The 22,292-nt window shown below is 53.3% G+C and overlaps 1 protein-coding gene across 1 annotated transcript in view; it reads left to right on the forward strand.

Moving 5' to 3' along the window:
• Nucleotides 1-22,292, forward strand: part of GALNT14 (polypeptide N-acetylgalactosaminyltransferase 14) — a 98,091-nt gene that overhangs the window by 17,417 nt on the left and 58,382 nt on the right. Inside the window, exon 2 of the mRNA XM_075749391.1 lies at nt 19,722-19,891. Coding sequence (XP_075605506.1) covers nt 19,722-19,891 — 170 coding nt within the window. The remainder of the gene's footprint in view (nt 1-19,721; nt 19,892-22,292) is intronic.

Here is a 22,292-nt window from a genome sequence, read left to right on the forward strand (position 1 = left end):
CCACCCGCCCCAGGCAGCACAGACCTGGCACTGCCGCTGTCTTGGGGTCCCTGGGGACGAGCCCGGGCAGCGTTTTGCCATCCGCAGTGTTGTTCTGTGGGTGCAGCAGCCGCTCTCGAGGGGACGGGGATGCCGGTGGACGATGGCACGTTGTTTCAGTTCCATAGCTCCTGTGTGGGACGTGGGGCTCGGTGTCCCATCCTAATCTTGACCTTGGTCCCCCTCCGCGGCTCCTGTGGGAACACGGCATGGTCGGGGCAGCTCTCACGAGTGAGCGTTGCTCTTTTAGGTGTGTGGGTAATAATGAGCCGTGGCGTGAAATAGCAGTTTCTTTTAAAGCAGTCTTCTCTACAAAAGTCCCCTTGAATTTAACGAAGACTTAGAAAAGTTGTTCCTGAAATCTTTATGCTGGCATATAGATATCCATAAAAGAGCCCTCCCATAAATGGAACAGAAAGGAAACCATTCATTTTCGCGTCTGTGCATTTATGGATTGATTTTTGCAGAATCCTATTAGTGTCGCTGCCAGTAAATGGCATGAGGACTCTATTTCAAACCAGACAGTGTCGAGGTATAAAGGTGGGTATGAAATATCATCCTACCTGTTGCTGCGCAGCTATAGCTCCTGCTTGTGTCTGAGCAGAATGCGTTGCAGACACCAGAAGTGCCAAGTCGATCTCCTTCCAGATCTTTCATTAATAAAATCATTAGGAACCAGGATAACATAAGAGGCTGGCATTACACTGTTTCAACAGCCCATTAAATAGATCTGGTCATTTTTGTGCAATGCTTACTTTAAAAAAAAAAAAAATACTCTCCTGTAGCCGTTACTTGGTGCCCACTCTTGAGAAAGCGATGATTTATAAACCTCTTCCTAAATAAACCAGTTACATGCAATGAAAAAAAACCCCAACCCTGTAAACCGCAGACTGCTACTCCTCCTCATAATGCAGATGATTTCTGGATTTATTTTTTTTTTGCCTCCCCCCACCCCACGAGGTGGAGGACGGAGCATCCTCTCCCCGCCCAGAGGGCTGCTGCCAGCCCAGCTCTAGCTGACCGCAGCTGGCACGGCGACGTGATGCAGCGGCCATTCGCGCTTCACTTCCGCACGGCGTTCGAGCGGCTGACAGCCAGATGGTTTCATAAATATCCACGTCTCCTTGGGCTGAGGATAGCTCACCTTCCAGTGTCATTACCAGTCTCACTCACGTTATTACGAATGAAAATATGCTATTAATGTAATTTCCTTTTTTTTTCCCCCTCCCTATTTAAGCTCCCTGCTTTGTGCATCTCGCTCGGTTTTGGCAGTGCAGTGCTCTATTTTTCTTGGTAGGTGGTTTTACTTTCCAGTTTCGGTTCCAGCTACATTTGGTTTGCAGTTGAACCCAAAACTCAGCTGCACACATTGAAGCAAGGCAGGAAAAGCAACAGGCTAACGCTTTCATTATTACTAGGTTTTCTAAGGGTAGCTCTACAGCCTGGGGAAGAGCGTGCAAATTTGGTGCTTCAGATTGAATACGGCTACCCCGGGAGGTGTGTGGGGGGTGCTTTAGCGGGTACCTGCAGCGGCCGGTGTGCCTTGGGGTGCAGAGTAGCATCCCGATGCTTCACACCCCCCCGAGGGGGACCGACTGATGCCACCCAGCACCACCTCCTCTTCCCCATGGTCCTGCTGCAAGCGCAGTACGTGACAGACGTGTTGAAGGGGACGTCGGTGGCCCTGGCAAATGTGATAGGGATGCGGAGCCCGTTGTGAGTAACAGGCATCGCTCACGACTGAGGAAGACACAAGCCCGTTGATAAAATGTTTGCGACCCATTAACCACAATCCTGTTATTCACTGCTTGAATTTGTCCCTGCCAATTGGGCTGCACCTTTTGTGGCCCGGCAGCCCGAGGGATGTATTTCTCTCTTCCGTCCCCGTAAAGCTGATGCCGGGATAAATACAAAGAGGGTGGCCTGACCAAGATTAGGAATATTTTGGATTTCTTTCAATTAGTTTGGCATAGCAATTTAATCCCCCTTTCCGCAACTTCCAGCAGCACTGGCAGAGAAGAGGAGGCACCCAGCGCTAGAGGTGGAGGGGAGCGTGGCACGGTGGGGACACGCTGCTTAGCCATGGGCATGTTGGTCTTGGTCTCCTGCTTTGGAAAAGCGAAGCTGTGATGCTTTATTGGACTATTTAGAAAAGGCAAAATAATATGAAAGTTTTATATATATATGTATGTACATATGTTTTCCTATATATAGGTTTTCTGTAGCTGAGAGGGAGAGGGTTGTTGCCGAGATCAGCGGTGTATCCTCAGACGCTGCGTGTTATTTAGGGAGCTGATGCAGCTGGTTTTCAGCAGCAGAAATGTGTCTTAAAGTCATTTCTCCTGTTTCACCTCTGTGGGCTGCCCAGGTTACCCCGGCGTCGAGGCAGCAGAGACTCTGACGATGTCACTCCAGAAAGAAGAAAGGACCTTTTTTTGAGGATGGGGGGGTTGGTGGAAGAAAGGGGAGGGATATTAGTAAAAGAGCCTGGCTCTGAGCTTCTCCTCTCCCTAGCTCTTCCTCCTGCTTGCATCCTTCACCTGCTGCATCTTGCAGGCTGTGGAAGGAGAGAGACATCAGGGTGGATGGCAATGCATGACCAACAGCCTCGCTGTTCCCCCGGACACGGCAGGCACCTGCCAGCACAGCCGTGCCACGAGTTTTTCCTGCTTCGATCTTGGGGAATAGTTTCTGGGAGCAGAGGAGCACGTGGCTCTCTTAATCCTGGGCAGCCTCGGGCTTCCCCGCTGCTTCGAGCCAGGAGCTCCTCCGCTCTGCCTGGGGACCGGTTAAAAGCCAGATCAGCGCTGAGCTCTCCAAAGCGGTGCAGATGCTTCGAGCTTGCCCTTTTTTGCCGTGTGTAATTTATGAGAGCAGCAGAGGCCGGGAGCTGCGTTTGGGGTGGGTTAGTGCCAGGGCACCTCTAAATTGCAGGGCTTGGCTCCTGACAATAACAGCATCAGGCCATAACATCTGTAGCCTGAATTTCAGCCTATCCCAGGATCTTTGAGTCTATTTGAGGCTGGGATTTTTTTTTTAATTTTTTTTTTTTTTTTTTAAGCTTGAATTGGACTGTACCCGAAGAGCTGCCACGTCTACCTGCAGCTCTGGGAGAGCCCAGCGGTTGGGCTAACAGCTAATCACAGTTCCTGGTGGGTTTACAGCCCACGGAGAGTTTCTAGGCCACTGTGGACAAAGCGGTCACTGGCTCTGTGCTTCAGCTGCCCCATCAGGATGTGGAGAAGGGATGGGGAGCCCTGGGTGAGGCTGTGCTACACCCCGGGGGGCACGGGGCGGCAGCCGAGGGGATGGCCCCGCACCAGCCCCACCGCTCTGCACTTCCCAACGGGGGGAAATACAGCCCGGGAACGTGGCAAAAGCTTGCTTTGCCACCTGCTTCTCCCACTCCAAGGGTTAAAAGCAGCTTGGTAGCTCCCCATATAAGGCTGTAATGAAAATTATGCTCAAAGCAGGGCTAAAATCCCATTTCTTTTGTCCTTTAATTATTTAATTTATTTTCTATATTTAACGTGCTTGCTCTTCGTGAGTCAACTGAATTTTTCTGTAATATTTTTTGCTCAAATATTTATCCATGTTGGCGGAGGGAACATTTTAAAATCAACCTAGCAGATCTCGCCCCAGATGCCCTAGTGTTTCTTCTGGCTTCTCCCGCTATTGAGCCAGAGCGGTTACTCCCTTCACATTTCCCACATGTTTTCCCTGCTGCTTCTGATATGGATAAAATGTTAAATCGAAGCATGAAGAAGAATTTCAATTTTATTCCCTGTGTTCACCACTTTTGTCTCAGAAAGTAAGGGGCTGGTGTGGTTAGCCCGGTGCCGGCAGCTGAGCCCTGGTCACCCCACCTGCGCCTCCCGCCTCACCCCGGTAGCGTCGGCTGCTGATTCCCATTCGGTGTCTCTGGTGCCGGGCAGGGGGTGAGGGATAAGCCCTGGGCCCTGCCGGCGCTCAGCTGTGGCTAGAAATGGTGCAGAGCGGGGACACGGGGTGATTGAGGCTTTGGGATGGCTTCTCTGCGAGAAGTAGGCTTGGGCTGCTTAACCTGGGATGGAGGAGGGTGGGTTGTGTTGGAGATCTGGAAGATAGTTAACGGCCAAGAAAGGGTGGATAAGAAATACCTCCTGTCTCTTTCTGGACAAAACCTGGGGCCATCAAAGGAAGCTGGCAGGGGGCAAGTGCAATGCGGATGGGCACGAGGTTGGGACAGCACCTTCTAGGTGCGGAGAGCCTGCGTGCGTTCAGCAGCGTGACTGTACAGGCGTGTGGGAAAAAGGTCCGTGCAGGCATTAAACGTGAAGATGGGAGCGTGCCGGCAGCAGCAGGGTGCTCAGAGAGGTGGCCCTGTGCTCACTTGCCCGTAGTTTTCCCCAGGTCTTTGCTGTCGAGGCTCCCGTCAGAGATGGAGTATTTAGGCAGGTGTGACCCGGCACCGCTGCCTTTCTGGGCAGCCCTTCTATGCCTGGCTGTCACCCTGCTCCCCGGGGGACAGATTTCCCACTCCATGCCCCCAGTGCATCCCCATGGCAGCTGTAGTGGTTCGGCTTGGAGGCCCTTTGCAAGGAAGGGTGTGTAAATGAGCGGGAAAGACATGGCGTGCATGCATATATGTGCATGTATGCTGATATATTTAATTTACCACATCCCTGTGAGAAAACCGGACTGTGGAAAGCTGGGGCTGGGTGTGGGAACGAGCAGCTCGGCAGGGAGGGAGCTGTGGGTGTGCTGCTCCTTTCCACCCGGGCAGGACAGAAGCCTGCCATGGGGCCAGACGGGGACCGAAACCCCCATCCCTCCCCTGCCGCTCTGCGCCGCTTTGGCTGGCTGCAACCGGGAAATACCAAGCGCTGGACAGGCGCTGCCGTGAGCGCCCTGCCTGCACCTCACCCTGCCTGATGCTGCTTGCTGGGCAGAGAGCCCAGGAGCAGGTCAGAAGTTGGCAAAGAGGAGAAAGCCTTTTAAAATAACTTGTTTCCTGTAGTATCACTCTATCTATTTATTTTTTGCCTTTCTTTTTCTGGGCTCCTCTAAACACCACGCTTCCCAAGCTTGGTTTTAGAGCCATGGCGATACAACGGGGCACAACCACAGTGCTATGCCTGCCTGGGGTGAGACCCCCAGCGCAGGGAGCTGGGCAGATGCTGCCGGTGCCCGTCTGGGGCAGGGAGGAGGATGCACCCCTGCTGCCGAGGGTGCCATGCATCCTCCTCTGAAGCATTAAGCGGTGTTAGAGACAGCTTACCGGGGACCGTAGCGCAGCACAGACCGTTAGTCTTGCTGAGTACAGCTATGATTGTACTTAGTGCTGCCTTCCTATCTCTTGTTGGTGAACCGTAGAGCACTTTGCAACGATTAATTCAGCATGAGACTCTAAGTGAGCATTATTGCCCCTATTTTAGAGCAGACATAAAGGTCAGTGGCAGACCAAGAGCAGAAACTCTCTGCCATACAGACATTCACCCGCCTAGCTGTCGCAAACCACCGGTACGTCCCGCTGGCCTTCCTTTTGTCTCGGCACTTTTTTAGGTCCATTTCATTGCCCTTGAGCTATTGTTCCTTCTGCTGCGAAAAGGGTGGGGGAAATGCATTCAGATGCTCAGCTGTACCCGGTAGTTTGGGATTAAAACTCTCTTCGCCTGCGTAGGAGAAAACGTCTTGGCTTGTGTAACCAGTTATTTCTGGTGCATCTCCCCAGGCATCTGCGTTGATGTGGGCAGCAGCAGCAGCAGCATATGCTGCCGGCTGCAGAGGGACCGGTCCCATCGCCATCTGTGTGCGGGCTTGCTGGGGCTGCGGCGGGCGTTGCAGCTGGGGCTCTGCGCCCCTGCCTTTCCCGGGGCCGTGCACGAGCTGGTGGCAGGGCATCCAGATCGGGGCTGGGAGCCTGCGGTGGTGCGTCCAGAGCTCTTCACATCTCGTGACAGTTTCTTCTCCTTTGGGCTTCAAGAAGGGCAGGAGGAGTATGAAAACACTCAGCTGGAGCTTGTGATGCTCAGCTGGAGCTTGTGCTCTGGAGGTGCCTTTACAAGCAGTAAATCAAATATAAAAGCAGCCCGGGGGGGGGGTATTTTTAGAGCCATTGGGACCCGTGCTGGTTGAGGTGCTCGAGCCTGCCCACCCCACGGCTGGTAGGACATCTGCACTGACTGCTGTGTTTTCGGGAAGGGTTTGTGGAGTAGCACGTCTGCTCCTCGGCAGGTCTTCTCCGTCAACAGGGTTTCTGCTCCCCACCCTTCCTTCCACAAGGTGTTGTGGCTTTTGCTTGCTCTGGTGTGCGTATCAAAGCCTGAACGCACCCCCTGAGCCATCTGTATGGCCATCTTCTCCGCTCGGTTTGAAGGCACACTGCGGCTGGTGCCAAGGGCTTGGGGAGCGAGGGGAGGTGGAGGCGTGCCTGTGGCTGGGAGGAGAGAGCTGCTGAGGGATGCAGGAGGAGGTGAGGGTGGAGAAATAAGCCAGTGGATGCCCAGCATTAAGGGAAACAGCATCACCAATTTGGGGCTCAACTCCACATGCTTTCAGGACCATCCAGGCAACAAAAGGGTTTTGTTTCTTCTCCAGTTACACAGACCCGTGCAGGGGTGGTGCAAGAGACTTCTTTCCAGCCGTGGGGAGCCTCCCTGCTGCTTCTGCTCCCCACCGCCCCTGCTTTCCACTAGGACGCCTGGCTGGAGACATGGTTCCTCTGCCAGGAGAGTCCCTTTCCCCTGTAGCTGGGGGCCATCGGGCACTGCAGTGGTATATCCAAACCTGTGGGCAGAAAAGCCGCGTAAGCCCGATCTAAGCCATATCCCTCCTTTCCTCTTCTGCCTGGCTGGAGTTTAACTGCATCTCATTTCCCTCCGGCTGGGAAGACTGGCTCCTCATTTCTTTGCAGCTACTGTCAGAAGCAAACGCGACCTCATTTGTATTATCCTGCATCTGATCCCACCTAATCCTTAATGCAGGGCGCCGCTGGCAAGGGGAGTGTGTCACTGCAGGAGCAAGGAGGATCAAAGGCAGGCAGGATGGGCCAAGGTCCAGCTGGGCAATGGGGCTGCCTAAAAATGGGGCCAGCATCTCCTCTCCACTCCTTGCGTTGTGTGGGGTGCTTCCCCTCTCACCCCCATGGCTTTCTGAGAGCAAGGACCTTTGCCTTCACTAGATATTGCACAGCTGCTGGTGGAGCTAATGTGTTCACCCAGCACGAAATGCTTTTTGTTGAAGAGAGCATCAGGCTGTTTCGGTGCTGACTCTTTGAGTTTGGAGGTCCTGGAGGTGTTGCCTATCAGCTTGTTTCTGGTAGATGGGTAGGCAAGCCTTTGGTGGTGGCATCTCCATGCTGCTATGGCCAACGAATGGAGTGTGTGTTGACTTGCCACCCAACTGTTCTGTGAGAAGCTGTTCCGTGCCCACAGCTACCACCCCCCTCCAAGCTGAGTGCTGCCAAAGCATCAAAAGCCAACAGATTTAGGGAGGTTTATTTCTGCCTTGATTTGCATGATGCCTCCTCTCATTGTGCGCTAATACAAAATGCCATCTACAGGAGTGCTTTGCTGTCTGCATTGAAGAGGACAAGGTTTGGGGATTTGATGTGTTGGGGTACATGGCAAGGCTTGCCACCTCCAGGTGGGTTAGCCATGGTGTGCAGAGTCGTGGTGGAGCCAGGCAGGAGCATGCCGGGAGCTGGTAGCCATGCTGCCTCGCCGTAGCAGAGGAAACATAGAATCATAGAATCGTTTTGGTTGGAAAAGACCTTTAAGATCATCAAGTCCAACTGTTAAACATCTTCCAGCACCAGCCAAGGGGGCTAGTTCATGCCCAAGCAGCAGCTGTCCACCAAGGCTCTTATGCTATGTCTTCATGACTGATGACTCCAAAAATCCTCTTTTCCTTATTGCGGTGAAACGTGTGTATATGTGAGAGAGAATCAGTGCCAAACGCAGATTTTATTTTTTTCCCCAATAATAACAACAAAGCTCAGTGTCTGGTTGCTGGTTTCCATCCAGATCTCCATGCTCTCAGGAGATGTTTTGAGTTTGCTGCATCAGGTGACTTAGCAGTGGGCTTGTTTTTTATTTTTGAGTGGGGTTTTTTTCAATTTTTTGCTATTTTTTTTTTTTTTGGCTTCTAGAGATGTGCTGAAATATTGATCAGATGTTGCCAATGTGTTAGGGAAAGGGGGAAGGGAAGGCTGGTGCCGTGTCTCCGGGCTGTGACATAGCCATGCTTTTTGAACCAGTGTCCTCGTGGCTGTGAGAGCTCCAGTGATGGGCCAGTGGCGGTAACACAGCCGTCCTCCGCGTTATGGAGGGAGGCTAGACCCCTGGTGTGGTGTACATTTGTTACAGAGAAGTGGCCAGAAAGCCTCTGGGTCCCCATTTGTCTTGTCTTCTGCAGCTGGCGTTAAGCATGGCAGGCCAGAGAGCTCAGGCTTGGAAACGCCGGTGCGGAAACTCCATCTTTGCTCTCCCTGAGCCGGTGTGTTTGCCTTTCTGTTACTTGTGCTGCAAAGCCAAGGGAGGGGAGAGAAGAGGCGGCAGCGTTACAGAGCAGCGGAGACGTTGCAGACCTTGTCTCTGCCTGGTTTCCTTCTGATGGGTTGAAGGTGCTCATGGACAGAGTGGCTGGAGCAGGGCTGGTGTGTTCCCAGATCCCAGAGTGGGTTGCTGTTCCTTCTCCTCCAGTAAAACCATGGTGGTGTGGAGCACCACTGTTGCTGTTGTGATTTGCTACACGCCCAATTACACCTTTGGGTTTGTTTCCCCCTCACCCTCCGTTTTCCTTTTGGAGCTCTGATCTTCCTAGAAGAGCGGGCGGTGGGGTGTGCATCTCCATGCTCGTTTGCCTGCTGCTCTTTTTGGGAAGGACAATGCTGCTTAAGCTTGTCCCTCAAGGGAAGCAGGTGGCTTTTGCAGTGGCAGAAGGAGTCTTTGCTCCAGAAGATGTGATTTTTTTTTTTTTTCCCCAGCACTGTCTCTTCTTTCCCCGTGGGTATGATTTTTGGGGGAAATATACCCTAAAATACTGCTCAGGCCTCAATATGAGCTTTGGCCTCTGCTGCCAACTCTGCGTTGTCCTCGGGCTGTCCCTGCTGCGTGGATGGACCTGGTGTGTCCCATGCCTCTGCTCCCGTGCCTGGCCGCAGCTCCGCTCAGGGTTTGCTCGTGCGAGCAGCAGCGCTGTGCCGTTGGAAGGCAGACAGACCCTGGAGATCAGCCTGTGGTCTGCCTGGCCAGGTCACACCAGCCGTGCCCTGCCTCTGGTCTCCCCGTCCATCCCCAGCTCAGCCCCCCAAGGCACAGCACCTTTCCTGAGGCTCCCGCAGCGCCTGTGCTTCCGGCCGGCAGGGACCCACAGTCCCTCTTCAGCAGACTTATTTATTTTCTAACTCACCACACCTTGCTACAGCGCATTTCGTTGGGGCTTTTTTATCCCTATTACTGAGCTGAGATAGGGGAAGGTTGGGCTGACACATATGCTCTAAATTATGCTGCTGTATCTCCAGTGCTGTCAGTCATGTTGTTCCCAGGCCCAGGATCTCGCAGACGCTCCAGCAGCAGGTACCTAAGGATCAAAGGTTTAGATCAGTTCTTGCTGTCACAAATGTTTTATATCTAATTTCTCCTTGAGGAGAGTTGGGGGGAGGATGGGCTGGCGCCTGGGTAGTACATGTGCCCTGGAGCATCGTCGCCATGACCTGAGCTGCATCTCCCTCCGCCTGCGTGTTGAGGACCAGTTCTGCGTTACAGAAATGCCTGTGTGTCTGCAAAATGTGTGTGTGTGAGATGAGGAGGTGGGTCACATTGAAGCCCTGGTGCTTTTTTGTTGGTGGGATGGCGTCTGACAGGCGGGCACTGGTGGGTCCTGCCCTCTGGCAGTGCACTGAGGGTTTGCAGGATGTCCCACAGATGGGTACCCCACAGATCGGGGGTACGCCACAGCCTGTGCTGCAGAAAACCCGCCCCTGGCTCCTCCATCCTCTCAATACAGGGTAGAGCAGCCCACACGTTTTCCGGTGGTGCTTTTAAATGTGTTGGAGAGGTCGTGCTCTGACCGAGATTTTCTCTGCCAGTACCAAGGTAGCTGCTTGGCGTGGTTCAGGCTTGGCTGGCCCACAGCACGTCACTGCATGGTGTGCCTCCACCAGGAAGGCCCTCCAAGAGGGCTTAGGGCATTTTGGTTAGTCACCAGCAAGGGATTTCCTCCACTTTGCCCACTCTGCAAAGAGTGAGAGGTGGGAAGAGAAGAAAAGCCCTTGTGCTGGAGCTGCTCGGGGTGGGTGATGCTCCCCGGGGAGCCTCTCACCAAACAGCAGCCTTGTGAGTTAATTGTAGGAGCAGGGAAACCGAGGCACAGCTGGGGGAAAGGCCAGGGCTTTTCCAGAGCTGGAAATCAATCACAGGAGCAGAGAGACTGAAGCATTTCTTGTCCTTGCTGAGCTCCTTCCTCGGAGCAGGTTGTGCCTTGGTGTGCCCCCTTCGTAAATCCCTGCTCCTCAAAAGCAGTTGGCTGACGGAGGGAGGGGGAAAGGCAAGCTGGTGGCTTCCTGAAGACGACTAAAGCCATGCATATAATTGCCTACTTGCTATTATTTTATTTTGCTTGATTATCTATTTTTCTAATCTCTGGGGTTTTCTTCCCCCCTGTTAGAATAAACCAAGGTAAGATAAAGGCTGAGCTTTCCTTCTCTTGGAGGCACTTTTCCCTTCATGGTAATGTGCTGCTGTTATCCGTCACCCCTTGTTGCTGCTCGGTTTGGAAGGGCAGCTGCTCAGGGAAGGATAGTAGCATTAGTTTCTAAAGCTGTGTAAAGATCCCCATGGAAGCAATTACCAGATGGATTACCCCTGGCTTTGCTGCTGCGAAAAGGCCGTGTCGGGTCGAGGATGCCGAGTGTATTAACAGCACGATCCCTTCCTTGCTCGGCAAGTGCGGTTTGGATTAGCCGTCTGCTTTTTAAAGGGCTGGGTTCAGAGCAGGACTGGGGCTGCTGGCTCTTTTACCCTTCCCTGCTCCCCTTTCCCCCCGATGCACCCCATCCCGGGCTGTCCTCTGGCATGTGGGACCCGCAACCCCGTGGGGAAGGGGGAGACCTTCTCTGACCTCTGAGATGCTCAAGCTCTGTGGTTCAGTGGGGGTTTTGGCTTTTACGCAGGAGGACGAGCAAAGCTCAGCTGGAGACCGAGTGCAGCTTTGGGCTCCTAAGTACTAAATCATCCGCTCTCGGGCTGAAGCCTGGGAAGGCTGGCTTGACCTTCATGGCTGGGAAGCAGCTCGTGTCCGTCCTGAAAAGGCACAGAAGGAAAACAAAACACCGTCTGGCCACGCAGGAGCTCCCTTTCACCACTCTATTCACCCGCTGCGGGTTTGGGCTCTTCCCAAATGCATTGGACCTCTGATGATCCTGGGAACGAGCTGAACCTGGCTGGCGCGGGGGCACACGGGATGCTGCCTTGCTTTCTTTCCCAATTAGCGCCCCACTTAATTGCCACCGACCTTCAGGGGAGCAGCAGCTCTCGGGCTCGCCCGCGCGGTGCTGCCAGCGGATGGTGGCACTGAGCGGAGGCAGCGGGCCACGGAGGGGCTGCCCATGGCGCTCGGGTTAGTGCGGCACAAGAGCTGCAAAGATGCTCTCTGCCGTCTCCCGGGGAGCCTGGAGAGGGGTGCCGAAGGGACCCCCTCTGCCAAGGGGAAAAGGCGCTCGGGGCAGCTGGTGTCAGTGAAGGATGGAGAGGTCTCGGGGGAGCTGTTGGTCTCCCACCGCTGGTGGGAGCAGTGGTGGGGACACCAGTGGGGGACTGTTGCCACCAACCTGGGGGGCTCACAACAGAGCAGAGCTGCTGCCACACCAACGGTTTTCCACCTTTTTATTTATTTTTTTTTTAACCCTGAAATCTTAAAAAAAAAAAAAAATTCTCACTGGAAGCAGACACTCACTTGTAGGATCTTAAAACCTATTTGGTCTTGTTTGCCGTCCAGAATTGCTGTTTGCAGACCCAATAGAAGAGTTCACAGGCACCAATGGGCTCGGGCTGACCTCGCTCATCCTTTCTCGGGGGGCCATAAGGGATCCCAGACCACTTTTGATGGAGGCTTGGGAAGACCGATGCAGCCCGAGCACAAGGAGTTGAGTGTGATCGGTTGATCCGAGCAGTCCCACAGCATCTCAGGGGAGCTGCGGGCAGGGGGAGGAGGACGTGACCAAAAACCCTCTCCATCCTCCTGCTTGGCTCCCGGCACAGACAGAGCTGGGTCCTCTCTTTTCTCCAGTCAGCAGCTTGGTTTGTGCTGACCTCCTAAATATTCAGCTCATTATACAGTATAACGTATAAATAAAACAGAAGCAGGCAGCAATATTCTCCAGGAGGATATAATCGGCTTCCTTTCCTTTTTAATTATACAGGATTTGTTTTCATGTGTCAGGCTATCCTATGGGCTAATTTATTATTTTAAAGAATTAGAGTCTGTGTTCTTTACACAGTGAGGCACTTCGATACAGCTGCGTGTGTGCGTGCACCTGATTTTGGGGGCACAAGAAGGAAGAGCATCTTTCCAAGTGGGAGCGCAGGGAATTTTGTAGCTGGATGTTGTTTCTAGAGATCAGTGCCCAGGATTCTGTGCTCCACTCTGTCATCAACAGGGAAGCAGGAAGGTTCTCGGCATGCTGGAGATGATGGGGATCACCACGGAGATTCCCTGGGATCTGGCTGGGGCGTACGATGCCGGCCGGCGGCGTGCATTGCCTCTCCCCCCGCGGAGGCAGGACGGTGGATTGATGCTCCAGCCAGGGGATGGGAGCGTCGGCGGTGGGAAGGCTCAGGCCTGGGCTGCCCGCGGGAGGTGGGGGTCTGTTTTAGCCTGGCACCGCTGCCAGCATGGCGAGTGCTTGCTGATAAGCACGAACGCTGAGCTGACTTGCTCTCTCCTAAGGGAAGCCCTGGAAACAAAATTTGGCCTTTCATCAAAGCAACGAATCTGTCATCTTTCTCTCCTTGCAACTTGGTGTCCCCTGCTCCTGATTTACAAATAAATTCCCTATTTTGGTGGCTGCCCTGGCCATCTGTTTTAAAATTAAAGCTTTGGTGCCCTTACTGGAAAAAGCATCAATAATTCTCCAGCAGCTTTTCATGTCATTGTGTTTGGCTGGAGACTTTAGCAGATTTAAACCTCTGGAGGGTATTTTGGACCCTGTATATCATTTACCGCAGATATGGACAAGAAGATACACAAAGAGCTGGTTCTAGCTGTGATCGGCTTAATGATGGCCCAGCAGCCCTAGCCTTGGGACGGCTCCTTGCGCTGAATCAGTGGCCAACAGCCTGTGCTGATGCTAGCCGAGCATGGGGATGATCGGAGGAAGACACTGGAGACCCTGCTCCAGAGCCTGAATGGAGATGTTTCCATCCAGGCAGTAGCTGCAGCTGTAGTTCTTGAAGGTCAAGTCGTCTTCCATGGCCACTTTCCAGCCTTGGTCACTTCTGTTGCCTGATGCAGTAAGTGTTTTAATTGTGTAAATGAGCATGCACAACACAGGAGCGATCCAGATGCTGCCCACGCAGGAGTGGGCGCTGGAGGGTGCGTGGTGGTTTGGGGAGAGATGGGTAAAGGAAACGGGGCAGTGGGCAGGGAGGGCAGCAAAGGTGGTGTTGGCCTCAGGGCTGAGTGAGAAAGTAAGACGCTTGCTGGAAGGTCCTCAGGGACTAGTGTTCCCTGCTGAGCTAGCAGAGGAGGCGGCGATGCTCCGTCCTTTGAAGATGGAGCAGCGTGCCTGTGGATGTGCACAAGCAGGGAAAGGTCATTGGCAGTGAGAAGCTTAATGGTGAATGCTCAGAGCTTCTCCAGGGACCCCAGCTGCAGGACAGGCTTTGCTGGAGAAGTGCTTTGCTTTAATTAGGTATCCATATTAATATTTGATTTGATTTTTTTGTTTTGTTTTGTTCGTTCTTCCCCCAGCAAGTGAGGCCCGCGCAGACTCAGATCTGCAAGTCACCCTTGAGAGGCAGTAAATCGCCTCCAAGCAGTGGGAGATGCCGGTCATCCTTGGGGTAAGGTGGGATCCTGGCAGCCATGGGTCTGCCGTGCATGCCCGCGGGGTCCCGGAGGAGCTGCCACCAAGGTGCACCTGCGCGTTGTGCCTAGGTACCGATGCAAGAAGAAGAGGAGCTTCACAGCCCTCAAATAAAGGAACTGGAGCTAAAATCCCCATGGGGCAGAAGACTAATTAAGGGCGGATGATAGCCGGGGCCCAGAGCTACCTCGTTTCCGATGCGTGGTTGGTGTCAGCACAAAGCTGGAGAAGGCGGCACTGAGCCAATGAAGCACTTAAGCAAGTACTTAACTTCAAGCATTTAAACAGGGATTTCTGTGGGCTCCTCCAAGTCCCTGGAGTCGCTTAAGTTTGTATTTACGTGCTTGATTGGCCTGGGGGCTGTGCAGTTTGGGGAAGGGGCATAAGAGAAAGGAGGTGCGGGATGCGACCCTCCCAGGGTCTGTGCTGGTGTGCTGCTGAGCGGTACCTGTAGCATCAGAGGATGTGCCGCAGGATGGGGATGAAGCCCGCTCTCCAGAAACTCACAGCCTGATTTTGGCACTGCCACGTGCTCTTCGGACAGGGCAAAGAGCGTGGCCGTGGTGCTCTGTGTCCCCCTTGGATCTTGGGGATGAGGCCATCGGGATGCGCCGGGCTGCACGCGTGGGGCTGAGCCAAGCTGCTGGGCTCTGGTGTCAGAAAAACTACGCCAAAGCTCGACTCAAGGATCTCGTACCTTGATGCTCCACCTGGGCTCTTCAGGGAGGCAGGGAAGAGGACGGAGGCAGGGTGGCGCTGCCCCTCTGCTTTCCTCTCTGGGGCCGTTGTCCCTCTTAGAGCGTGTGCTGGCACCGGGGGGACGAGGAGGGATGAGTCCTACCCTGTTTGAAGTATTATAATCCTTTCAGATGGCATTAGTGCCTGGGCCAGTAACAGCTCTATAATTGAACCTCCTGCTTGCAGGGGCCCCGTGCTTTAACGAGATGTTTAAATCTCATTTGTATAATGCCTGGTTGCAATTCCTGCTGAAAGATTGCCCTCCGCCTCCAGTGCCCCCGAGCTGTGCTGAACACACGCGCGTGCTCCAACCGTCCGCAGGCAGAGGAGTGACCGAGCGGGGCCAGGCAGCAACGTGCCATGGGGCATCCGAGTTTCTAGAGTTTTTGCTTGTGCTAGACTGATGTATTTTTTTATTTCCCCTTCCCCTTCTTTGTTTAATGCTTGAGTCCCAGGAAAGGCGGGATGGAGGCTCAGCAGCAAGCGCTCGGGCAGGGATTATATAGGGATGAGATTTTCCAGGGAAAGCTGGGTGTGAGGGGGGTCAAGAGGCCACAGAGACACATTTGGCCACTGCCAGACCCCTTTGGGGTCATCATTGTACTTGCGCAGGCAAAACCCCTTTGCCTGGCCAAAGATTGGGGCTCCCCGGGAAACCCCGGCAGTTCTGCTGCTGTTTGGTGCCTCCTGAAAGGATGTGCACGGTGCCGGTCCGATTCACCTGGGTCTAATGGCAACACTCAGCAGCCCCAAAAGGAAAATGGCTTTTATTCTAGCAAAGGTTTAAGTTCTCTATTTTAAAACACTGCCACAAAAGAGGAAAGTGAATCAGAGTCCGCTTTTGGCTCGTGCTGCCCACTCCTTTCCTTCCTGGGCAGCTGGAAGCTGGCCCTGGGGACCAGTGTGACCTGCCCGTCCCCGGCCACCGCTGGCTCCCCTTGGGCCAGGCTTTTCACCCTAAATGCCCTTTCCCCGCCGGGCCGCCTCACCACAATGCGCCAGCCCCCTGCCCGGCGTCCAGCCTGCTCTGGCCGCCCGTGCCAGCGAGGGGTGCCGGGGTGCTGGGGGCTGCCTGCGGGTGCAGGCGGGGGGGGCAGAGCATCCCGTGGGGACGCTGCCGGCCCGCAGCAGTGGCAGCCAGCTGGGTTGCTTGTTCCTCCTTCCCGCTCCAGCGATCCCTGCTGTACTGTAATCACACAATTATTATGCCATTAAAATGTCATATTCGCAGAAATCCACATAAACAAGGCATTAGCAGTTGCCCGAAAATTGTAGTTTTAGTGCTAATGACCTGCTCTCCCCCCGCAGCACCACTCCCCCTTTTTTTTTTTAACACTATTTTTTCCCTTTTTTTTTGTTTCTGAGCTGTGATTTAAGAGGCAGATGACGAATTACATCTCTGCACTGAGACACTTTTGATCTTTAATGTACAGTTGCGGTGAAAAGCTGCCTCCGTGCTTGCTCTGGGGTTTTGCTGTTTGCCCTTCACTGGCAAGACGGCGGGTGGTTTTGGGGGGGTGCCTTTAGCAGGTGGTTTTGGGGGGGGGGTGCTTTTAGCAAGCTGGCAAAGGAGAAGGCTCTTGGCGAGGTGCTGGCGTGAGATGGGAGCTCCTCTCTGCAATGAGTTTTGTCCGTGTCTCTTGTGAACCCCCCGGGGACCCCCCCAATGCGGTGTCGGCAGAAGGGCCGGCACTTGTTTTCCGGATACCCCTGGGATATTTTTTTCCTCCCTTTCCTGCAGACTCGTTGAGTCTCTCAAACTCTTTTAAGCATTGACTGTGTTTCCTATAATTAATACCAGCCATTAAACTGCAATGTTGAAAGAGAAATTACCTAATTCAAAGCAAAAAAATGAAAATTTATTACTAGTACATGAGAGAAAATGAATATGAAACTTGGAGAGAGGAGCCCTGTAGAAGATAAATAGAAAGGCAAGTGGAGTATTGACTTGATCCTTTTCTAGTGCAGGGTAATTTGGCTTCTAAAGTGAGTTAGATCATAATAAATTAAATTTACATTTCTGCACATCAGTTAAATAACTCCCAAGACAGAATTCTGGTGTGAGGAAGAGGTGATAATACATGGTGGAAATATTATAATGAAGACCTTATCCAGTAACCTGTAACTGATGTGCTGTCCCTGGGTGAGTGAAGGGGATTTCTGCTTCCGTCTTAACTCGCTCTCCCCGTCCCTTATCAGGCGCCGAGAAGCAGGCAAGTCCCTGCGTGCAGGTTGGGAGGTCTCCTGCCTCCCACTGCTTGCGTAGCCGGGAGCTTTTCATCCGAGAACGCCGCCTCGCTTTCCCTCGCTGCTTTGCGCAGGTATTTTTTTGCAGAGGTCGGCGTGCACGTGTGTCTGAGCATCCCGCTCCGATTTCAGTTAGTCTGGTGGGGTCCTCTGGATGGAAAACAGAAGAACGCCCAGAAGGTTTGGACAGGAGGTGTGGACTGAAAGCAAATGACCAAACCTGGGTATCTACTTCTAACTGAGAAAGTTGACTCAATCCCTGGGCTTGTTTTCTGGCCAGGTAGTGGTTAAAATTACTCTTACATTTCGATTTGGCACCTATTTGCTCTTGATCTCAGATGTGTATTTAGGTACCCAATATTTAGGAACTATCCTACTGATAGCTTTCCTCAACCCAAACCGGAGAGCCTGGGTGAATCAAGGTGGGCTGATGTCTTTCAGGTGGAGATTTCCTGGGGATAATAGTTATTCACTGCGGTGTGAACCAAGAATGCAACCCTTGGATGCAAGGTATATCCGGGGCAGGACGAGAAGCAAATACCATGAGATAAGGCACTGGTATCTGTCTACCACTGGGATCCCCCAGTAACGGGACATTAGGGGGAATAGATGGATGCTGGGGAAATGCCATCCCAGACCTTGAAGCCCATTCCAGGACCCTCCTGCGTGCCGACCCCCTGCTTCTGCAGGCCTGGCTCGAGCCTCGCTGCCCTTGCAGCACGTGCAGAAGCTCCAGTTTTCCTGCAGCCGCAGCTGCCTGTGGGAACCCGCTAGCCCTCCTGCTCGAGCCGTCGGATGCTTGCCCAGCTGCACCCTTCTAGCTGATCCAAGGCTACTGGGTTTCACTGACATTAAAAAAAAAAATAAAATAAAATATATATATATACACACACATACACATCAAACAGCCTTAAGTACTACGTGGCCACTTTTAAAAGCCATTTCTCTTCTTATTAAGTTTAGTAAAACCAACTTTTGCTTTTCTTCACAGCGTTAAAATTTAGGGACTGCAACTGCGTGGTGGTTGTTTTAACGGCGCCAGGCCCCCCGGGGTCATCATGAAATCTCATAAACGTCAGGCTGTCGGTGGCTCCGCGATGCAATCGGCTCACTTTCCCCTGATCTTTTACTGCGGTGGTAAATCACGTTTTGCAAGATGCCTTAGAAAAAACATAAACAATATTTATCACCCTGTGTACATCGGTCCTCCCAAAAGCCCGCAGGCGGGTTACGTACATCCTCCTCATAAACCTCCTGCGGTGACCTTACTGGTTTCATAACTTTCTCCCAGCCTTGAATAACCTTCTCCTGGTCTTTCTACCAGTACGGCTGGTGGCTCGGGGGTTTCTGCCGATCCTCCCTGCGCTGGGTAAGTGCTGGAGCAGCTCCCGAAAAGGCGATGGGGTTACACCAGGGGAGGATGGATACGACCCCGTATCTGGAAACCCCTGCAGCCCTGTGGTCTGTTGGCTTTTTGGGGGTGCTCCTGTCGCTGTGACCTGGGGGTGTGGGTCATCGCGTGACTGGAGGTGCCCGGCTTGGTCCTGCAGTGGTTCGCTTGCAGGAGCTGCTGCTCCCTCCTCCCCTTCCTACGACTAGAGAAAACGCGCTGCCAGATGCGAGTAAAATCAATTATGGGATAAAAATCGCCCGTTTCAAAAGCTTCATTTTGTGCTATTAGCAGGCAAAATCGGCTTTGAGATGGTGTGAACTGAGGAGGGGAAAGAAAAAAAGAAAAGAAGAAGAAAAGATCAATTATTGGATAAGATCACAATTTTCTTTGGGGCTGAGATGTCTGTAAATGTTTGCAACTCTCCGTGTTACACGTAGGCTGAGATCAAAGAGGTTGTGCTGCTGGAACGATGAGATCTTATCGGCGCTGCATTGTGCTCCCCACTCCGGCACCGCGCTGCTGAGGGATGCTGAAACCCCCCGACAGCACCGTGCTGCTCAGGGATGCTGAAACCCGCTGATGGCTGTCGGGTAACCCCGAAATGCAGCTCCTCCATCCTTTTGGAGGTGGAGACCGCACAGATGCATGCTTGCCCACTCTTCATGCATTAGGGCTGAAGTGCTTGGTGGGAGACGTGTTGCAGCAAAGATGGACGAAAATCGGGCTGGGAGGACCACATTCCCCTTCTGCCAGGGTCCCGTTGCTGGAGCCAGGGGCCAGGGCACAATTGTGAAAACGTGGGTTTGTGCTTGATGAAACTGCTCCTGTCTGATGGCCCTTTCCTGCCTGAAGAGTTACAGGGTGAGGGGGCACGTGGTGTAAAATACCTTTGTTTTTGTGGCTGGAGAGAAATTAAAACCCTAACAAGACCTTTGTGCTTTTATATTTCTGGAGACGGTGCTGTTTGAGAGGGGGATCCACCAGAGACCTGAATGTGGTTTCAAATTGGTCATTTTAAATTCAAATTGGCAGGCTCTCTTTGACATGCTGTTTCAAGACCTAGGAAAAAACCAAAACCTGAAGGCCTAATGAGGCTCCTCATTAGCCTGCTCTTGTGATGCTTTCCCATGCCGTGGGGCTGACTGACCTCTGGCGGGGCTCGGGAGGATCTCCGGAGCGGGGTCGGGTGTCCTCTGGTCTCTCCTCTCTCTAACAGGGCTGACTTTGTGCGCGCAGGGCTCGGACGTGGACTGGGACGACCTTTGGGATGAGTTTGAAGAGCGGAGGTACCTGAGCGCCCGGAGGTGGAGGGGCGGCGAGGACCCGTACCGGCTCCATGCCTTTAACCAGCGGGAGAGCGAGAGGATCCCCAGTGACCGTGCCGTCCGTGACACCCGCCATCACAGGTTCTGCCTTCCCCCCCCCGCCCCTATTTCTCCTGGTCTTCCTCAAGAAACTTTGTTATATGGGTGGATAGTCCAGTTCCTCTTCAGGGCTGTGGTTTTGGGCTGCTCGGTGGTTCTGGGCTCTCCACCCATGACCAGTGGGTGCGGTTGGGATTGGTTCTGCCTGGGTTGTATTTTTAGGATTGAATCTTTCACTTTACTTGATTTCTTGGCATATCTGGCAGTCCTAAACCTATTAATTAAAACCTGTATAAATTATTCCAGGACTACAGGGAAAGAAAGGAAAAGTCTTTTTTTTTTTTTTTTTTCTTCAGAAAAGTAACGTGTGTGCAGGAGCACAGCTCCACGATGGGTGAAGTCTTCACTGGTGCTGGGAACTCTTGCTCTGCAGAGGATGCAATGAGACAGCACAAGGCGATAAAATAACTGTTAGGCACTCATTTTGCTCTGCAGAGAGAGGAGTTAATGTGGGGAATAAGGGACTATTGCTGAGGGAGCGGGAGAGGAAGGTGAGAACTTGTTGGGTTACTAGCAGCTCCAGCACCTTTGGGGTCAGAAATATCCTTTGGCTCCCAAAGGACCTCTTGAAGGAGGCAGGGAGGATGGCAGCAAGGGTTGCTTTGCGGGACCCGCGCTCCCTTGCTGCTGTCGGTGTGGGAAGAGCAGGGTGGGAGTTTTGGTGCACCCTCGCTTGCCGTGAGTGCAGCTGTACCCTCCCTCCGGTCACCTCTCCGAACTCATCGGGGAAAAGCTGCCCCTTTGCAGCTGCAGGTCGTTGATGGTCGGTGGGGTTAATTGTTGGTCTGCTGGACAGAGTGATGCCAGGGTGTCCTGCTGGGGTAGGAAACACCCCTGAGGTTCCCTCGATGCAGTTCTCCTCCTCATTCTCTGAGGGCACAGCGTATGTCCGGCCAGCGGCAGCGGTCCCCATCCCACAGCCAGTGCAAGCCCTTCCCGAGGAGCTGTGCCTGGCGCCATGACCCAGCCCAGTGGCAGCAGCCATCCTCTCCTGCCTTCTCCTGGGAGCCCTGGAGCCCGTGCTGCCCAGGCTGCGCCTTGCTCCCAGGTCAGAGCAGCTCAACTCCCAACATCTGACCCGACTCTGAATTTCCCCTCTTCCACTCCAAACGCAGCACTTGGGCTGAAATGCTGAAACAGCACCAGTTCTCCAGCCCTATAGCAAGCAATGATGGGGTTTTATTTATGTATTTTTTTTTAGCTCCTTTTCGAAGCAAGGACCAGATGCTCCTTTCTCTGGAGAGGAGCTGTCAGCCCTGACGGACGCCTGTTATAGCTGAGCAGAGAGCAAGTGTGCTATTCCTGGAGAGAATTAATGCCAGGGATATTAACCATCTGCCCTATTAAAAGGGAAGATCGACTCGGCTGCCCCCTCACCGTACCCCCGCTGTGCGGTGGCAGCCACCTTGTTCCCGGGCAGGCGGATGCGGCGCTGAGTGCTCCTGCGAAAGAAAAGTTCTCATTAAGGAGGAAGCGAGGGCACAGCACGTGGGAGGGGCTGGGGCTAATTGCATTTGCTTCCAATTTCCTTAACCCGGTAATTGGATTCTGATTTATTGAATATGTCTGAACAATGCCGCGGATGATGCACCATTAGCCGAGCATTAGAGCGGCCACAGAGGAAATGGGGCTGCCGGGAGATCTGGGGGAGCCGGGCACTGATGGGGGGATGGAGGAAGGAGAAGGGTCTGGGGATGGTGGTTGACAGGAAGAGGAAGGTGCAGCGTTTGCAAAGCCATCTCTGGAAAGAAATCCTTGCTTGTGGTGCAGGTGTCCAGGGAGCTGCCACAGGTGATGCTCTGGCACTACTGTGCAAGCTGGGAGCGGGTCCTAAGTTGTACAGCGGAGCTGGGTGGGAAAGTGTGGATGAGCACGGCCTGCTCTTGGAGCAGGGAGAAGTTGCTGGTGGCTGTGCAAGAAGAGCATGTAAAGAGAGTCCAGCATGGGGTTGACTAGGAGACGTCTCTCCTGTGGAGGGATGAGCAGAGTACCGCAGACGGGGCTAGCGTGAGAGATAGGAAACCCCCAGGGCTCATGTGTGACCTGCCAGAGGCTGTGCTTAGAGAGAGACTTAGTTTCAATGGCAAATCTGGCTTAGGCTGCTTTGTGTGATCCAGATGGGAAGTGCTCAGGCTTTCTTGTATGACAGCGAAGCCAAAGGGCTGGACCTCAGTTCTGTTCCAGCCGACCTTGGCGGGAGGTACATCCTTGCACGGGCACCACACCAAGTGGTACCACCGTGCCAAGGTGCTCCTGCCTGGCTCACATGAGGGGTTAGGAGGCTTTGGAGAGGGTCTCACACGCCTTTTCAGCTCATCCCCATGGGCAAGCAGGTTCTCCTTGAGCCTCTCAGCCAGATATTGAGGCCTGAAGCAGCCTGCTC

Source organism: Balearica regulorum, chromosome 3 (genome assembly GCF_011004875.1).
Source record: "Balearica regulorum gibbericeps isolate bBalReg1 chromosome 3, bBalReg1.pri, whole genome shotgun sequence".
Classification (NCBI taxonomy): Eukaryota; Metazoa; Chordata; class Aves; order Gruiformes; family Gruidae; genus Balearica; species Balearica regulorum.